The following is a 20,215-nucleotide window of genomic DNA, read 5'->3' on the forward strand; positions in this document are numbered from 1 at the left end:
ATCTGTGGAGGTACGCGTCTAGGTCGTCCTTCCTTTCATCAAACGCCACGAGCAGCTTGCTTGGGTTCAAGCGGAAGGCGTGATCTTCCCGTTCGCTGCTTTCAACTCTAGCTTGGACGGGAGTTTCACTTCGCTGTTGCAAACGGAGCCGCTCGAGTTCCATCTCGTGCTGCCGCTGCCGCTCCCTTTCCTCTCTTTCTTCTTTCAGCTGTCGCTCCCTCGCTTCTCTTTCTTCTCTCGCCCTTTCGGCTGCCAACTTCTCTCTCTCCAGCTCCAACTTCAATTGCTGCTCTCTTTCTTCCTTCAGCTGTCGCTCCTTTGCCTCTCTTTCTTCTTTCACCCTTTCAGCTGCCAACCTCTCTCATTCCAACTCAGCTGTTTTTTCTTCCTTGGCTCTCTCAGCTGCCAACCTTTCTCTCTCCACCGCCTCTTTCTCCTTCTGGCTTACCCATTTCCGTAGTTCGGCGCCGGAAAGACCCATCTTCTCACCAAGCGCAACTAACTTTTCGAGATCCATTGTGTCTCGCAACTCGCAAATAAAACCTTGCCGCGTGCAAAAAGTATCTGCCTAAATCGGTCTATCGGAACACTCCCCTGCACTCATTAACGAGAACACTGAACAACACACAAAATCTTTCCGATAGCACTATCAACAACTCGAGGCTCTTTCTCACTACTTTGGACACACTGTGCACCAAAAGGTCCTGTCGCGGACGCCAGATTAATTGTCACACCGGTCCCGTTAATTGGGGAGGCGATCGCCGGGCTAATTCCAAGGGCCGAAGTATCGGCCCCCCGAACCGCACCACGAAAGCGTGGACAATTTAGAAGTGGTCCTTTTTGGCGCGCCAGCGGACGCCGGCTTAATTGTCAGACAAGTCCCGTTAATTAGGGAGGCTATCGCCGGGCTAATTCCAAGGGCCGAAGTATTGGCCCTCCGAACCGCACCACGAAAGCGTGGACAATTTAGAAGTGGTCCTTTTTGGCGCGCCAGCGGACGCTGGCTGTGGCCCAAAGAACAAGTCAGAGCCGAGAGTGGATAAACAAACAAAATTATATTCTCAATAATGGCAGATCAGAAACAATACACAAAAATGCACACTCCACAATTGTTGCATACAATATGTCACCAATCAAACCAATCAATCAACGTACTACACAATACAATCAGCCACACTTGAAACAACGGACTCGGACAACAATACGAGCTACAATGCAGTCGCATGCATTGAACAACCAAGACACTTAAAGACTAAAGAGATAGAAAACCTATTCAGTCCAAAGTTCTTGGAACCAAAGTCGAGATGATACTCTTCCGAGAATCACTCACTCAAAGTCCAGCGTTGTTGTCGTTCCGCAGCCCTCGAAGTTTCTCTTCCAGGAAACCTCCCGTCTTCAATTGGCCACTCTTCAAACTTCAACTTCTTCGCCGGAACACGTCGGCTTCACACACGCAGCTGTTGCCCCGCGTCTTCGCTCGATAGCGGTAAACACTCACTCTTGCCGGTAGCTCGAGTCGTCACCCCTCAGGTGAAAATCCTCTTCATCTCCGGCTTCGTCCCTACGGACCAAAACCTTCGCCGACTACACGGCGGAATCCCTACGCGCTCTGGCGTTAACTTCCGTCTCCTCCTGCTTTCTCGTCTCGGCTGCTCGATTAAATACCTTCCGCGCCACCTTCCAGAAAGTTCTCCTCATTTCGTCGGCGCGATGCGCAACGAAGGCTGGGGAGAGTCGCGAGACGGTTCGACTGCCCTCCGCGTCGGATGACTCATCTCGGCGTGGCCACGCCTCCTTCGTTCTAGAAAAATCGCGGGCTTGCTCGGCCGCCGTTGGGGGGTGAGGAGGTTCGTCGACGAAGCCAGGCTTCTGCGGGGTGAGCGCGCGCCCGGGGAGCCTTGGCCGTTTGTTTTCTTTTTCTTTCCCTTTTTTTTTCTTTTGACTTCGCGGCGTTGTTTCCGCGCGTTACCGCAACAATTTGCGGCGCGCCTATTTTTAGCGCTCGTTCTGTGACACATACCTCTGGCCACAGTTTACTGATCAACAGACGCGTCCTCTTGATGAGTGTCGGTTTTGGCTACCGTAACCGTCCTCGCCCAGCGCACCTTCCTGATCTGTAAAAAAAATTACTGCTTCGTCTCGGCGCAAGAAATGCCTTCGCATTTCCTCATGATATTAATAAGGGAGCGGGAAACATTTGATTGTTTCTTTTTGAAACTCACTCGTATTGCATAGCTACCCACACGAATATTGCACCGTACTTTTTGCATCAAGCCCATGAAAAGCGAATGGTCTTTGTCATCACGTCACATCACATGAAGTCACTTCGCAAAGCGAAAATTGCTGATATGTGTCACCATAGTCTGAAACAAAAGTTAGTTTGTCCCCTGAAGTAAAATTATAACAGCTTTGATTACGACCTTTCCATTTACTCAACGATATCGGTGCATTCCACAGCATCAGCAGAACGAATGAAAAATACATGCTCAAATTATGTCACCAGGCCCCTTTCAAGTTACAGTTACACCTATCACCTTTCTTTCAATTACTCACTGCATCGCCCTCAATTTAAGCTGACCCTCTTTATAAGCCTCCAGGTTTCTGCTACGGCGTAGGTAAGTACGCCGTAGCAGAAGCCTGAAGGCTCGTAGGTAAGTACGGGCAAGATGCAGTTGGTATATATGATGATGATTGATATGTGGGATTTAACGTCTCAAGACCACCATATGATTATGAAAGACGCCATAGTGGAAAGCTTTTTTCCTTGGCCGTTGTGCTTTCTGCTGGTTCCTTGAGGTCCTTGGTTTATACTTCTGTTTTTTTCTGTTTCATTTATCAGTATACCATTTTAATATAGTAATCTGAGGCGTTCAGTTGTCGTATGGTAATTCAATGCCACATGATGGGTACGAGCCAAACTGAAGTGCAAACAATATCCTCGTATGGGTGAAAGCCACGGCTACTGAGAAAACGAAAAGAGTGCGCTAAATAACGCAAAAGTAGTGAATCGTGCACTATTGGGTAGAGCCACAGGCAGGAATTTTTTTTGTCATTCTGAACTATGTCTCGGTAACTAAGACAATATCTCGCAAAATTTTTCGTGCATCACACATTTCAATATTGGTAATATACACCTCAAATCAGTGAAAAATTGACTAGTGGACCTAATATTTACACTATACAGAAAATATGGGAAGGACCCATCTTCTACTCGGCCCATTCCGTCCCAAGAAGGCATTCCATGCGCGAGGGTCAAGAAGAAGAAGCAGAAGAACAGCTATTTCGCCACGAGGAATAGGTGAGCAAGAACAAGCGCTGCGAAGATGTTGGCTCTCGGGTAAGTGCTGGCATAAGCTCTTCGATATTGTTCGATGCTTTAGCAGTGGAAGACATCCTATCATTCGGCACACTCATCTAACGCATGCTATGTCGGTTATGATTCTCTCGTCACATCATTTATTTCCGTCTTTGGAACCCACGACAATACATGGAGCTTGCATGAACGGCGGCGACGCTGTGCACTCTGGGTAGGCAGCCATTTTTTTGTCAGAGGTGGCCGAGGAGTGCTGCAGTTCAGTCGTGTTAGCGAGCGTTGGTGTAGCTTGCAAGTGTGATCGAGTGAGAGCGTGACGCAAAGTTCATCGTGCAGGACACTCCTTGGAGTTTAATTTGCGCGTCACTCGCACTCGATCACGCCTGCAAGCTATGGCAACACTTGCGAAAGCGACTACGCTGCTGCACTTCCCGGCCGCCTCTGAGAAAAAAATGGCTTCTAACCATAGTGCATAGCGTCGCCGCCATTCATGTCAGCGCATTATTGTACGGCCGTGTGCTACGGCGTAGCATAAATACCATGTTCCAATCATCGCACTTAGATACGGTTAAATAGCATAGAATCTAGGTTCAGACTTATGCAAAAGTACCACGAGGGTGACACGTTGAGCAGGCGCGAACACTGTTACAGTGTTCTTCATGATCGCGCACACAGATAAGACATTGAATTCCACAATTGATCACATGTGTTACCACTTCGCGTTGTTTCAGGGGCCCACAAGCTAAAACATGGCAGATATATATAGGCTTTGCGGACACTTAGAAAACTGCATAGTGGTTTATTCATCCTTAGCATTTTATTTCATCGCCAGAAGTAACTACAAACACGAGGAATTGGATTCTGTTCGCATTGGCTTATATTTCTATTAATAAACATTTTAAGATGTTTTCGCTCAGTAAATTGCTTTAATACTTTTGTCGAACGGATCTCATTAAATATAGTAAATATTGATATTCTGAAAGACAGGAGTTCTGATAAAGACTTCATGAAAAACAACAATTATATAGAGAAGTAAGTTATCAACGAAGCCGATTGCAGAGTTTTAGTTTCATTGTTGTAATTTAGACACAAATGTTATCAAAGTTATTCCTTGTCCGCCAAGTTTCTTTCTTGTCTAAACAGCTGTCTATTGCAGGTCGAATGTTAATGGATCACTTATTAAGACAAGAAAAGATTAACTGGAGAAAAAATAGCAGATCCTTCGCACACTGCGAATCGATGATATCCAAAGCACGAATGAGAAATGTTCATATGTCACTTTATATCAGCACAACGTTACGAGGTGGAGGCAAATGAGGCCGTACATGACTTCCGTGTCATGATTATCATGTTTGGATCTGTCGGATACCTTCGTCATCTATTCGCATCACGTAATACCAAATTTAGTATATGTGGAGCTAGCTAAACGGCCGCGACCACGCTATCAGCGTAGTATGTTGTCATGTTGTTACACGACACGCGTTTCAGGATTATCATGTTTGCACCAGTCGTATACTTTCATCATTCATTGACTTCCCGTAACACCGAATTCGGTATACGTGCAGCCAGCGAAATGGCCGCGAGCGCATCATGAAGGGCCCAATATACTCCTATGTAGTGTTGATGCGCGTGCACGCAGGGCACAGCAATGCTACGTTAGCAAAACGTGAGCACTCTATAGTGTAACGCTAGGCGAGACCGTGGCAGCGTCCATCGGCGCGGCCCGACGGCAACCGGCGTGAAATGCAGCATGCTGCATTTTGCGCCGATGCATTACCCAAACAACATTGCGTCTCCCTCTTTTCGTGACGGAGGGACGCCGGACGCGCCGAAACGCGCATGCGTCAAAGCAACGCAGCGCGACGCATGCTTGCGAGAATATGGCAGGACCAGCGCCCATCGTGGCAACGCCACCGTGCCGCGACGAAATGAACGCCGGCGAGCACACACACCGTATCACGTCGAAATGTATTGGCGTCTTGATTGTAGCATGTAGTCATGTTCTCACACGACAAGCAATCTCATGAGTATCATGCTTGCACCAGTCACATACCTTCGTCAGCCACTGGCGTCACGTAATACCAAATTTGGCGTATGTGAAGCTAGTGATCAGTGTGGCATGTATTAATGTTGTTACATGACACGCATGTAGTGATTATCATGTTTGCACGTGTCCTTTACCTATGTCGTCCGTTCACGTCACGTAATACTGAGTTTGGTACATGTAAAACTAGCGAAACGGTCGCGAGCACTTCATGAGCGTAGCATGTAGCCATGTTGTTACATGACACGCATCTCTTCATTATCATGTTTGGACCAGTCACATACCTTCGTCATTCATTCCCGTACTGTAATACCAAATTTGGTTTATGTGGCGCTAGCGAAACGGCTGTTAGCGCCTCATGAGCGTGGTATGTGGTCATGTTGTTACATGGCACGCATGTCATATGTTTCTTGATAGGGTTTGTCACTTGTGTTCGCCATGCAATCATGCCATACCATAAGTTTTGCAACATGCCATGTGAACAAAACCAGCGCAAGAGCTGCAGGGCCATGATATGTATATCATGACATTTATGAAATACATGTCATAATTTTCATGTTACGTCTAGTCAAATGTGTACCTCATACAGTCATGTTATGCCATACCAAAATTGGTATTGATACCATTATCGAAACGGCCAGGATAGCTAAATGTCGTAGGTGGCTGGATAGATAGATAGATAGATAGATAGATAGATAGATAGATAGATAGATAGATAGATAGATGGATAGATAGATAGATAGATAGATAGATAGATAGATAGATAGATAGATAGATAGATAGATAGATAGATAGATAGATACGCTCAAAGTCGGTGAAGTTCACTAAGATATGCTTTGCATTTAAAAGCCATGCGCGGGAGGGGCCGTGTGTTCTAAACTGTTGTAGGGTAAAACACTGAATTCTATGTGGTGACTAGTTGGCGTTTGTTTGCAAATATATCAAGTCTGAATGCGCAACAAAGCTACTGACGGAATTATTGTGACATAATTAAATGAAGGATACACAGCAACTGGTTCATTATGGGTGCCAGTCTGCTCTGAAGACTACATTCAAAATGTAGAAGTCTGCTGGAGCGTTCCAGAGAAAAGCATTTCTCCACCTATGGCGTTTCCTATAAATACACTGGAGCGAACGCTGGCGTTAGTGCCTATGGCAGCTGCAGCGCATGGCGTTTTAGCGAGCATGGTAATGATGGGTAGGACTTGGATTTGCCTAATTTCCATACTTTCGACTCAAGTTCACTTCGCGTGGCTTGCAGTTGCTTTGTGACTAAACGACAATCAGTAAACGTTCAGCAGTTGCGCTACAGCACCTTTAACATTTTAGGCTCACCAATTCAAATCAGGTCACGAAGTTCAAAGCGGGTTTTACCGTATTTACTCGCATAATCGGCGCACTCGCATAATAGGCGCACCCCTAGTTTGGTCGCGGAAAATTTGATTTTTTTTAATTACGCGCATAATAGGCGCACCCCGAACTTGGCCGTGATCAGAAACGATTCTACCCCCCAGCGATACAGTTGGAACGCGGTTCCCGTACCCTGAAGAAAAAAAGAAGGCAAATCGACGAGCAAATAAAAAAATTCGAAGTGCAACGACCTAACCAACGTATTTGTCGAAATAAAACATGAGAAAAAGCGTCCATGAGCGAAAAAAAAACGGCTGTTCCATCAATTACTGATACCCCCCAAATCGCCGCGCTTTTTGGAGGTCACGTGTACAACGCCGGGGGCTCGATCGCCATCACCACCATCAGAGAAAAAGAAAGAAACGCCATTTTGCAAGCGGTGTGCGTATGTTGTGGTCGTGTATTGAACTTTGGTTTCACCATGGGGAAGTACGCGAGCTACACGGCTGGGTTTAAACTGAAGGCAGTGCAGTACGCGCTGGAGCACGGCAACCGGGCTGCAAGCAGGCATTTCGGCGTTGGAGAAACCAGTATTCGGTACTGGAGGGACCAAGAAGAAAAACTTAAGGCGACGAAGAAGACACGACGGGCTTTCCGCGGTGCCAAGACCGGCAGGTATCCGAACGTCGAAGAGCAACTGGTCCGGCATATACGGGAGCTACGACAAGACGGCTGTGCTGTGTCGTTGGATATTGTGCAGACTGAGGCGCGCAGAATAGCCCGAGCACAGCGCATCGAAGCGAAAGAGTTCAAAGCCAGCTCCGGATGGACAACTCGTTTCATGCGGCGCCATGGCTTCGTACTGCGAAGGCGGACCACCTCGTGCCAGCGCTTGCCCGCAGCATATGAGGACAAAGTGGTGGACTTCCACCACTTTGGTCGCCTTTTACTTGACAACTTTTACTTCCCCCACTAAAAGTCGCCTTTTACTTGACAAGTGTGCAGATTTAAAGCGCGAGAACTGAGTTGAAGAAATTTTCGAAAATTTTACCCCGCGTAATTGGCGCACCCCTATTTTCGAGCCGGATTTTCTGAAAAAAAAGTGCGCCTATTATGCGAGTAAATACGGTATTTAATTTGAAACAAAACCAATATACAGTAACAAACAAAGCCAGAAGTGCACTTGAGGCATGCAAGCTTGAAGACTAGGCCCATAAATACATGTACCATTCATCATTCCCAATGGTCGCTGAACGTTAGCAACACCAGATTCCCCTCTAGTTTATTTTAAGAAACTCTATGTCTCCCCCAACGCGCTTCTTTTTTAGCCTCACAGGTCAAAGGCACTGTCACGTGCCCGTGCACGAGATCCATGAGTTTCCCCGCTATACGAAGCTCTATCAAGCGCGACGCTGGATTATAACGGAGCTGCACGCTGGCTTTCATGGTATCGAGAGCAGATTGTACACGGTCCATGGGACAATATGAGCAACATTCGTAACTGAAACTATTATAGGAGTACGCTCATGTAATAACCATAATTGTGAATTTCAAGCACACCCATCTTTGTGCATGCTTTTGAACTGCTATTTGTTACTGACATGGTTCGTTTTTTCAAAAATAGTTTTCACCATATCCGCTCTATTATTTGTTGCGTATGCAAGATGACCGTGATGTGCGAGGCATTCAAGAGGGTTGGCATCAGTACAATGCTCGTGATTCCATACTACGGCCTGTTTTTACTTGCAGGATGTTGCTTAGGATTCTATTGAAAGTCGCCCTGGTGGCTGAAACTTCTGCTGGAAGCGGCGAAAATGTTTCGGTTGAGCTGCCACGCCTGGCCACCCTTATGCCAGACCTCGGTTCGACGGAGCTGCCGCTTTCAGCGGAGAACGTGGTAGCTCCTCGTAAACGTGCTGAAAGTGGCTTCCAGCGAGTGTCACTGTTAGCAGGGGCTCACAACGCTTCCGACGCAACCGCATGGCCTCCCTCGACACTGAATATCCGCGCCAGGAAAAACGCAGCTGAAGCTAGGTCAAACGTAAGTTAACAAGAGGACTTAAATTGTGTTGCGGAAATTCAAGCACAAACCAAAGGCGTGTATTTTTTTGTTCGTAGGATGGGATAAAAAGACTTCAAGACACCTCAGCTATCACCACATCAACACTGCGCAACATCGAAGGGGCAAGCGAAAACACAAATCACACGAATGTAAGCCTCAATAAACTGTCCCCTTTATAGATGTGATGACATTTAGCTACATGGATAAATGAAAAGCGCTGTGGCATCTTGTTTGCAGAAACAGCCGTCCGAGGTCTGGCGTATCACATCTCCAAATGAACGTTCTCACATCAAAAGCGGTAACGTGAGTCCTTGTGGAAACGACGACTATGAACGGCCGGACCTGATGGCGAGTGCCTTGAATGTAAGTGAGATCATCCGACGCTTGCCTCTTCCACGAACGTTTGTGCAGCGCAAAGAAGCCATACTATATGCTCCCCGTATCAGGATGATAATGACTGAAAATTCCCGATGCGTAACACTCTAGGATTATGACGCAGGCAACACACGCCTGGACTAGAATTGGCGCCAACAGTGAACACATGTCATTACTTCACGTCCCACTGCCATGCGGCGTGTTTACTAAATGTTCAGCATTTCTTTGCGAGCTTCGGCGACATTGAGTGTATCTATCTATCTATCTATCTATCTATCTATCTATCTATCTATCTATCTATCTATCTATCTATCTATCTATCTATCTATCTATCTATCTATCTATCTATCTATCTATCTATCTATTATTTTGAATATCTATCTATTTAGATATCCATCTATGTATCTATCTAGCCGCATACATCTGGGTGCTCTTTTGATCACCCCCTTGACTTGTGGTACACTAAAACTAGAAAAAAATTGGCAGCATATATCCACGGAGTGAATGATGGAGAGTGGGGCGAAGCATTCGTCCGTCCATTCGTTCTTGCTTCCGTGCATCCATGCGTCCGTCTGTGTGACCGTCCATGCGTCAATCCACCCATCCGCGCATTCGTCTGTTCGTGCGTCCGTCCATGCATCCGCCCATGCGTCCGTTCGTGCGTCCATCCATGCACATGTCTGTGTGTCCGTTGGTCCATCTATTAAACACTCCAGGTACCCCCTTTTCGCATCTTTTCACCACATATTCCCCATATAGAAGCACCGCGATCAAGCGGACATTCCAAGGACTAAACGAGAGGTGGCACACACGCATTTGCTTACGGCTTGTGCTTCGGGTCTACTTCCCACCTTTAACCACCTCGAGTTCATTCATTGTATATACTAGTTCATTGTACTCATGGCACTGCGGCTCAACGCTCGCTAAACCTTTCAAAAAACTAAGGAGGTTACACCCAGCGAGTATCACGTAGCAACCCTTTCTTGTCAGATAGTGCTCAATGTACATGCCAATGGCTGCTAATGGGGATCGCAGCGAGCGCATTAACTAAAAGCCGAATGCTCCTGTCTCTCATTCCCCATTAGCAGCCATTAGCCTGTAGATTGAGCACTATTGTTTACTGTTCAACAGCACACAGAAGAAATCTCTCACCAGTACCACCTTGGAGGTCAAAATGTTATGCTTGTCACATACTACAACGGCTATGAGGGATGAACGGGTGCCGCTATAAAAAGTTTCGCCCTTAAAAAATTCGGCAGATCCCACGTACTTGGGAATCGACATTATGCGAAGCAGGTGAAGGGAAGTTGACCGTGTTGCAATTTTTTATTGGACGACACGTCATGATATGATGCTTAATATATCAAAAAGGTTAAACCCCCCGACATATGCTGAAGAGTTGCAGATGTTTATGTAACCAGCTGTTACCAGAAGCGCAACGATGTCAACGGCCCTGTGTTAGCGAGAACGCCGTCTTTCACACAAATGGGTTGGTTTATCTTGTTTCCTTGATATATGACGCATACTCACTCTAGTTGACTGGCCAAGAACGCGCTGACTACTTTTTAAATGCGAAAGATTTCTTACCGAACTTCAGCGACTTTGAGCATATCTATCTATCTATCTATCTATCTATCTATCTATCTATCTATCTATCTATCTATCTATCTATCTATCTATCTATCTATCTATCTATCTATCTATCTATCTATCTATCTATCTATCTATCTAACCGCCTACGACTTTTAGCTCTCCTGGCCGTTTTGATAATGTTATCGATACTACAATTGATATGGCTTATAAAATGACTGTATGACGAGCATATGTGACTGGTCATAACATAAAAATAACATGTATGTCATGAAGTCAGGAATTACATTTCATTGTCTTGCTGCTCTTGCGGTGGTTTCCCTGACATGTTGCAAAACTGGTATGGTAGGACATGACTGCATGGCGAACACAAGCGACAAACGCTAACATGAAAATTATGACATGGGTGTTATGTAGCAACATGCCTACATGCCACACTCATCATGCTAGCTTCGCTAGCATTATGAGTCATATAGTGAAGCTAGTGAAGCTAGCTTCGTTAGTTTCACTAGCTTCGCATAGACCAAATTTCGTATTACGGGACGTGAATGGACGACGAAGGTGTGTGAATGGTGCGAACATGATAATCATGAGATGCTTGTCATGTAACAACATGACTACATGCCACGCGCATGATGCGCTTGCGGCCGTTTCGCTAGCCCCACATATATCAAATTAGGTATTGCATGACGCAAACAGATGACGAAGTTAAATGACACGTCCAAACATCATAATCATGAAATGCGTGTCATGTAAAACATAACCACACGCTACGCTCATAGTGCGATCGTGGTCATTTCGCTAGCTTCACCTATACCAAAAATGGTGTTAAGTGACATGAATAGATGACAAATGTATATGACTGGTGGAAACATGATAATCATGACATGCGTGTCATGCAAGAAAATGGCAAGATACCACGCCCATGATGCGCTCATGGCCGTGTCGCTAGCTCTACATATACCAAGTTTGGTATCACTTGGCGTAATTGGACGACAAAGATAAATGACACGTCCAAACATAATAATCATGACATGACTGGCATGTAAAACATGACTACATGCTACGCTCATAGCACGCTGTTAAGTGCCAACAACTGGCACGCGTATGCACGCGCCTACGCGTCAAAAGCGTCTAGTTGCGCCTGTGGAGGAAAAGGGCGCGCAACCACTGGCACGCCTCAACCACGTTGACGCCCACGCGTCGAAGGCCGATGCAAAAAGTTGCTTTATCTCTTGGCTTAGAACTGTCCAAGTTCAGCACAGAACGGTACGTTCCTAACTGGAGCGGGTTTATATGTTTTAGATGATATGAGAACACGTTAAAAAATTGATAGTGCTTTACCCACCACAGTTTAGACTATTTTAGAAGTAATTGGCATTTCAGTGTCCAAAGTAACTACAGCGGTATGCACAAGAAATCAACATCGGTGCGTGCGCCGCTCCCGCGAATGAACATTCGCGTCTAGCATACTGTACGTCTATCATAGGTGTGTGCAGGGTTCTCCTTAAGGAGGAGGCAAAAGTTTGTCGCAGTGCCCCCCCCCCATGTAATGGCTGGTTTAGCGCCCCCCCCCTAATATGTTAATATATGGAGTTGACATTGAGCTTCCCCTCCTCTCTTCGGTAAATGAGGCGGCGGCTGCCCTCCTGATCAGGTTAACATACCACCGGGTTTTTATACCTGAACTACAAAATTTATTAACAATATCTTGAATATGTTGGCACCTGCAGTATATTTACACATCATATTTTATAGCACTCAACTTAATAATCACGCCACAAACTTCATGATCTGACAGATTTAAGTCAGTCATAAGACTACAATTGAGGCCAGAGTAGCTGGCTTTCGGCTGAAGTGTGTGTTCGAAATATCCTCTAATGCAACAAAGCACACCTGGTTCTTACTGATACAACAGATATTGGTTATAAGATAGGAACCAAATACTGCGTAGAATGCCTTCGGGCATTTTCCATAGTCGAAATGTGCTCTAATGCAACTAACTGTGCCTGACACTTCATGATGTGGCGGATATCGGTCATGATTTTGTAACTGAACCATGTATGGAAGACTTCTGGACGTTGTCTTTAGTCAAAGTATTCTATAAAGTGACAAACCGCACCCAACTCTTCATGAAGTCACAAATATCAGTCATAATATTGCCACCATTGATGAACGAGCCACTGTGGCTCATACGCGTTTTTGGGCGCGAAGAAGAAGAGAACATCTTCGTTGCTCTGGTTCAAGTGAACTCCTGGCTGCAGGTCTTGTTTTGTTCGTGACATTACTGGTGGAGACGCTGGGTACGTGTACTTCGGCTGTGTCGGCCATCGTGGGGACAGCTACATCACCCCGAGCAAGAATCAGCCGCCGCCTGCGTGGGTTACCCCCTGAATTTGGTCCCTTGGCATCGATACCCAGAAAGATGGCAACTGCGATGACAAGCCAGGCGGTCCAAACCAGCGATGGCCATGATTCGCTTTTCGCCCATGTTTTTCACGTGCCACAGACACCAAAGCCGTTCCATGGAGACATCTTCGAGGATGTTGATGACTGGCTAGACCACTTTGAACGGGTTGCCAGTATCAATGAATGGGACGATGTTCGGAAGCTGCGCCGAGTTTATTTCTACTTGGAGGATTCTGCGAAGACGTGGTACGAGAACCACGAGGGCTCCTTTGCAACATGGCAAGAGTTTAGCCGACAGCTCCGTGACGCCTATCGCAACACCGAAAGGAAGGAGAGGGCCGAACAAGCCATATTCAGCAGAAACCAACGGCCGAACAAACGTGTATCCATGTTTGTCGAGGACATGCTTCGACTCTTCAAGCGCGCGGACCCTGCCATGTCTGAGGAAAAGAAGGTGCGTCATTTGATGCGCGGAGTAAAAGCACAGCTTTTCGCTGGGCTCGTGCGCAATCCACCGACGACAGTCGCCCAGTTCATCAGTGAGGCAGCTACGATGGAACGTACGCTGCAGCAGCGGTCGTCACAATACGAACGCCAGATCCCGGCCACCACATGCTCTGTCGGCTCTGACAGCGAGAGACAGACCCTCGCAGACTTCATTCGAAGTATCGTTCGGGACGAATTGCGACAGCTGCAGGCAGTGGGATCCCATCCACCCGTGTCAGCCCTCGCGGATGTAATCAGACAAGAAGTCCGGCAGGCCGTCACACCCCTAGCCCCAATCGCACCGCCGATTCCCGAGGCCCCAGTCTTGACATACGCAACGGCATTGCGATCCCCTGCGCCACCGGCTACAGATACTGCTATGCGGCCAAGGTACCAGGCTATGCAGTCATTCCACGACACTGCTTCGAGCCCACCTCTCGGCTCAAGGTTTTCGAGCCCACCCACCTATCCGCCGTCCATCTCAAGACAAAGTGGTAGCAAGGCAAGCACGTGGTGCACCTCGGATAACCGTCCGCTCTGCTATCACTGGGGTGAAGCGGGTCACGTATACCGGAACTGTCAATACCGGCAACTAGGTCTCCGCGGCTTCCACCCTGATGCTCGATGCCCGCGCTACGGTGAGTGCCCCCGCGAAATTGAAGCCTATCTCACGGGCCAACGTACTCCTTCGACTATTCGGTACCACCAGTCGAGATCACCATCCCCTCGCCGGTCTACGTCACCCAGTTTGCCCTCATCGTCTTCCGCTCCTTTCAGGAGCCGGTCACCAAGTCCCCGCAGGGGAAACTAGGAACGGCGACTTCTGCGGGTGAAGTCGCGGCCCGGCGAACTGTAAAAGAACTGTAAAAGACGTTGCGTCCTTCGACGCAACGACCAGACGAGGGCGATTCCGGTTTTGCAGTGTTCTCCGACAGCAAAAAGATTGTTTCTGCCGAAATCACCGTCTTCGTCGACAATCATGCTGTTAACGCCCTCGTCGACACCGGTGCCGACTATTCCGTAATGAGCGCAACACTGGCATCTGAACTGAGGAAGGTTACGACGCCTTGGCAAGGACCTCAGTTGCGCACGGCAGGTGGCCATCTGGTGACGCCTACTGGTATGTGCACGGCACGCATTCGAATACGTACGTCAACATTTGCGGGCTCTTTCCTCGTATTGCGCGTGTGCTCTCAGCCAGTCATTCTAGGAATGGACTTCCTTCGTGAATACGGCGCCGTCATCGACCTCCGTGAATTACTTGTGTCGTTCGAGGATCCTTTTTGCGCTGCAACTGACAGTATGCAATTCCGGAAAAGAGCACTCCGTGTTACCGACGATTCTCTGACTCTCCCACCTCGAAGCAGCCTCTTTGTCAAAGTAGAATTGGGACAGGACTTGTCTGACGCGGTAATTGCAGAGGCCAATTCGTCTCTCCTTATTTCACAACAAATCTGTGTTGCCCGAGGAATCATTCAGCCTAGCAATAGGCATGCTCACCTGCTGGTCACGAACTTCAGTGACGAATATCGCTACCTAACGAGACACACTGCCATTGCATATTGTGAAGAACTTGCCGATGCCGATGGTCCATCTACGTTAGCTTCATTTTCATCGAATGGCCACCCTGACGAGGCCTTCGTGAGCACTCTCGACGTAAACGAGAGACTACCTTCGGCTCAACGAGAAAGCCTTTTGCGTATACTCGGCTCATTTCAAGACTGCTTTGCCACTACGTCAAAGGTTAAACAGACACCACTTGCTCAACATCGTATCATCACGGAACCTACTGAGAGACCCATCCGACAACATGCCTCTATAGGGTGTCGCAAAAAGAGCAAGATGCTATACGTGACCAAGTCCAGCAGATGCTTCAGGACGACGTCATTCAGCCATCGACCAGTCCCTGGGCTTCGCCAGTTGTGCTAGTAAAGAAGAAGGATGGTACGTTGCGTTTTTGCGTTGATTACCGTAAACTGAACAAGGTCACCGAAAAGGACGTTTATCCTCTACCCCGGATAGATGACTCATTGGACCGTATTCGCAACGCTAAATATTTTTCCTCCATGGATTTGCGTAGCGGCTACTGGCAAATCGCAGTGGACGAGCGCGACCGCGAAAAGACGGCGTTTATTACTCCCGATGGTCTGTACGAGTTTAAAGTGTTGCCTTTCGGTCTATGCTCAGCGCCAGCTACTTTTCAAAGAATGATGGATACGGTTCTCACGGGGCTCAAATGGCAATCATGCCTTGTTTACCTTGATGACGTCGTGGTCTTTGCAGACACGTTTGAACAACACGTCCAACGCCTTTATGCAGTTCTTCAGGCAATTAGAACAGCGGGGTTGTCTCTCAAACCCGACAAATGTCATTTTTGATATGAAGAACTGAAGGTCCTTGGTCACGTTGTGATCCATGCTGGCATCCGCCTAGATCCCGAGAAAACCCGCGCCGTTGTCACCTTTCCCGTGCCCACAAATAAGCGCGACCTACGCCGATTTCTGGGGCTCTGTGCGTACTACAGGCGCTTTGTCAAAAACTTCTCGAAGATTGCTGAACCCCTCAACAAGCTTACAAAAGACGGTGTCTCCTTTGTTTGGGGTCCCGATCAGTGCCATGCGTTCGACACCCTCCGAAACCTCCTCCAGGCTCCGCCTGTACTAGGTCATTTTGACGAAAGCGCTGACACGGAATTACACACTGACGCCAGCAAAGTTGGACTAGGAGCGGTATTAGTTCAGTGGCAAAATGGCATAGAGCGCGTGATCGCTTATGCGAGCAGAACGTTATCCCCAGCGGAGAAAAACTATTCTGCAACCGAAAAGGAATGCCTCGCTGTTGTCTGGGCCATAACAAAGTTCCGCCCATACGTGTATGGCCGCCCATTCAGGGTAGTTAGCGACCACCATTCCCTTTGTTGGCTCGCGAATCTCAAAGATCCCTCAGGTCGTCTAGCACGATGGAGCCTTCGGCTACAAAATTTCGATGTCACCATCGTCCACAAATCTGGGCGGAAACACACTGACGCCGACTGTCTCTCACGTGCACCGGTCGAAAATGCCAACACTGACCTTGAAGACGACGACACTTTTCTTTCTGCCGTATCAGCGACCAGCTTTGCGGAGCAACAGCATCATGACTCGGAGCTCATCCCGCCCATTGACTACCTGGAAGGACGCAATTCCCACCTTCCTCGAAGCTTTGCGCGCTCACTATCTTCCTTTTGTTTCCGTGATAGAGTGCTTTATAAAAAGAACTTTCATCCTACACAAGCTATGTATCTGCTTGTTGTGCCAACTACGCTTCGTGGTGACATTTTACGTGCGTGTCACGATGAGCCATCGTCCGGACACCTCGGCTATACGCGCACGCTGCAACGGATTCAACGCTCCTACTACTGGCCACGTCTCGCGAAGACTGTGAAGCACTACGTTCGCACATGTCGCGACTGTCTGCGACGTAAGATTCCACCTTTACGACCAGCGGGACTACTGCACCCAATTGGCCCACCAAAGGCGCCCTTTCATCAGATTGGCATGGACTTGCTGGGGTCATTCCCCACGTCTTCGTCTGGAAACCGGTGGATTGTCGTCGCTACAGACTACTTAACACGCTACTGTGAAACCAAGGCACTTCCAAAAGCCACCGCAGCAGATGTCGCCCAATTTTTTTGTTAACAGCATCGTCTTACGTCACGGTGCTCCAGCTGTCGTCTTAACTGATCGTGGGACAGCTTTGACCGCAGAGATGCTGCAGGAAGTCTTGCGATTAAGTGGCACGGAACATCGTAAAACAACGGCTTACCACCCGCAAACAAATGGGCTGACTGAACGACTCAATAAGACAATTGCAGACATGCTGTCAATGTATGTGGACATCGATCACAAGAACTGGGACACCATACTTCCATACGTAACTTTTGCGTATAACACTGCTATTCAAGAAAGTACCGGTTTCACGCCTTTTCGCTTAGTCCACGGTCGTGACGTCACGACGATGCTCGACGCCATGCTCCTGCCCAACAACTTAGGAATATACCGCACGAATGCCGCCAAATTCGCGCAGTGCGCTGAAGAGGCCCGTCAACTTGCTCGTCAACGCATTCAACGTCACCAAACCGCAGACGCGCGCCGCTACAATCTTCGCCACCGTGAAGTTATTTTTAAGCCAGGTGATGAAGTCTGGGTGTGGACCCCTATCCGACAGCGTGGACGTTCCGAAAAGCTTTTTCGCCGCTACTTCGGCCCTTACAAGGTTGTGCGACGTCTCAGTGACGTCACTTACGAAGTTCTCCCACAAGGCAATTCGAGACGTTCCCGTTTCACCCAGCAAACTGAAGTCATTCACGTTTCACGTCTCGAACCATACTTTTCGCGCTCTGAATCGCCAGGGAGTGACTGACTTTATTAGTAACTTCGCGTCTTTCTTTTTGTTTCGTCTTTTCCTTACATTTTTCCTATTTTTCTTATTTCTCTAACTTTTGTCCCCACAACCAACTACGTTATTCCGCCTTACGCCATTCATTTTGCTCGCATGCTAATTTTCATCTAATTTTGTTTTCTTTTTCGCCTTCATGTACAGCATCGAGACGATGCTTCTTGGGAGAGGGGGTAATGCCACCATTGATGAACGAGCCACTGTGGCTCATACGCGTTTTTGGGCGCGAAGAAGAAGAGAACATCTTCGTTGCTCTGGTTCAAGTGAACTCCTGGCTGCAGGTCTTGTTTTGTTCGTGACAATATTGGAACTGAACCCCGTATGGAAGACTTCTGGACGTTGTCTTTAGTCAAATTATTCTCTAAATTGACAAACTGCACCCAACTGTTCATAAAGTCACAGATATCGGTCATAATATTGAAACTGAACCCTTTATAGAAGGCTTTTGAACGTTGTCTGCAGCCGAAATGTTCTCCAATGCAACAACCCACAGCCTACTCTTCATGATGTGACGGATTTAGGTCATGAAGCTGTAATTGTGCCCTTTGCGGAGGGCTTTTGAATGATAAGGGTATTCGAAATATTCTCTAATGCAAGAAACCGCATCTGGCTCTTAATGATACAACAGATACTGTTCATAAGAATGGAACCAAGCACTACGTTGAATGCCTCTGGGCATTTTTTGTAGTCGAAATATGCTCTAATGCAACTAACTGTACTTGAATTTTTTATAATAAAACAGATATTGGCCATAGGACTGCAACTGTACCTTGTATAGAAGACATCTGGACGTTGTCTGTAACTGAAGTATCGTCTAAAATGACAAACCGCGCCTCACTCTTCATGAAGTCACAGATAACAGTCATAATACTGGAACTGAACCCTTCATAAATGGCAGCCAAAATGTTCTCCAATGCAATAAAACACATCTGACACATCATCATGCAACAGATATTAGTGATCAGATTGGAACCGAGCACAGCGTGGAACACTTTCGGATGGTATATTTATTTATTTTCAAATATGGCAGCCCAATATGAGGCTACTGCAAAAGTGGCGTACATATATACAAAATGAAAGGATTTAAACAGTAATATCAAAATAAGTGTGCCAAGGTAAACAAATATCACTACACTTGAGTGCACCGCGGTAAGAAATCAGAGAAATAAAACATTATTATAATACAAGTGCCTCCAAAAAGTCAGACACACTGGTATTAGGAAGCAAACCAAGTAGATCGATCCAGTGTTTGATAGCTTTATTTGAACGTGTTAGAGATCACTACAAATGGCTTCTAAGCTGGATGGTGATTGCGGATCAGTGCTGTGTTGAAGGCTTCAGCACTTTGATGGTAGTTTAAATATCCTTTAACATCTACAAAATGCATCTGACACTTCTTGATGAGACAGACATTGGTTTTGAGATTACAGCCAAGCACTGTGGCCTTCACATGTCATCCATTGTCAAAATACCCTATAATGCAATAAAGCATGCCCAAAATTTTTGATGGGACAGATATCGATCATAGGATTGCACCAGAGCGCACCGTACAGAAGTTTTGGCAAGTTTTTCAATTTTAACAGAGCTAAACTGAATATGCTTAAGTGCATATATATATATATATATATATATATATATATATATATATATATATATATATATATATATATATATATATATATATATATATATATATATATATATATATTCATAATCCAAGTTAATGCATATACTAAAAAGTGAACAGAAATGAAGCACTCCTTGGAAACACATACAAATATTCAATGTTCGAAACCATCGAATAATATCTTCAGCTCAATACAGTCTCGAGGAACAGATAAATACATGCACAGTTCTGAAAGGTCTCATAAGTCAAATGAGGTACTTCTTGCATTTCTTCTATACAAAGTGCAGTACCATACTAGTGCACCTTCATTCATTCTGTGCATACATGTGGTGATCTTCTCTTCCAACTATCATGTCAATGTGCAGCTGATTTCAAATCAGGTGCTTCTCACAAGGTTTTCAGTTATCTTTCCAGCTGTAAACAGAACGCGCGTAATAATATAGTAAACTGTAAAACGATGGATAAGCGCCAATGTATGCCTATAGCTATGTGTATCAGAATCAACTATAAATTAAGAATGTG

At 46.6% G+C, this 20,215-nt stretch overlaps 1 protein-coding gene across 1 annotated transcript in view; it reads left to right on the forward strand.

Annotated features, from left to right (window-relative positions):
- The first annotated feature begins 3,323 nt into the window (after positions 1-3,323).
- LOC142785174 (uncharacterized) overlaps positions 3,324-20,215 on the forward strand; it is an 80,803-nt gene continuing 63,911 nt past the window's right edge. Inside the window, exons 1-4 of the mRNA XM_075883629.1 lie at positions 3,324-3,337; positions 8,457-8,748; positions 8,826-8,918; positions 9,007-9,132. Of these exons, the coding sequence (XP_075739744.1) occupies positions 3,324-3,337; positions 8,457-8,748; positions 8,826-8,918; positions 9,007-9,132 (525 nt within the window). The remainder of the gene's footprint in view (positions 3,338-8,456; positions 8,749-8,825; positions 8,919-9,006; positions 9,133-20,215) is intronic.

This window comes from Rhipicephalus microplus, unplaced genomic scaffold (assembly GCF_043290135.1).
Source record: "Rhipicephalus microplus isolate Deutch F79 unplaced genomic scaffold, USDA_Rmic scaffold_18, whole genome shotgun sequence".
Taxonomy (NCBI): Eukaryota; Metazoa; Arthropoda; class Arachnida; order Ixodida; family Ixodidae; genus Rhipicephalus; species Rhipicephalus microplus.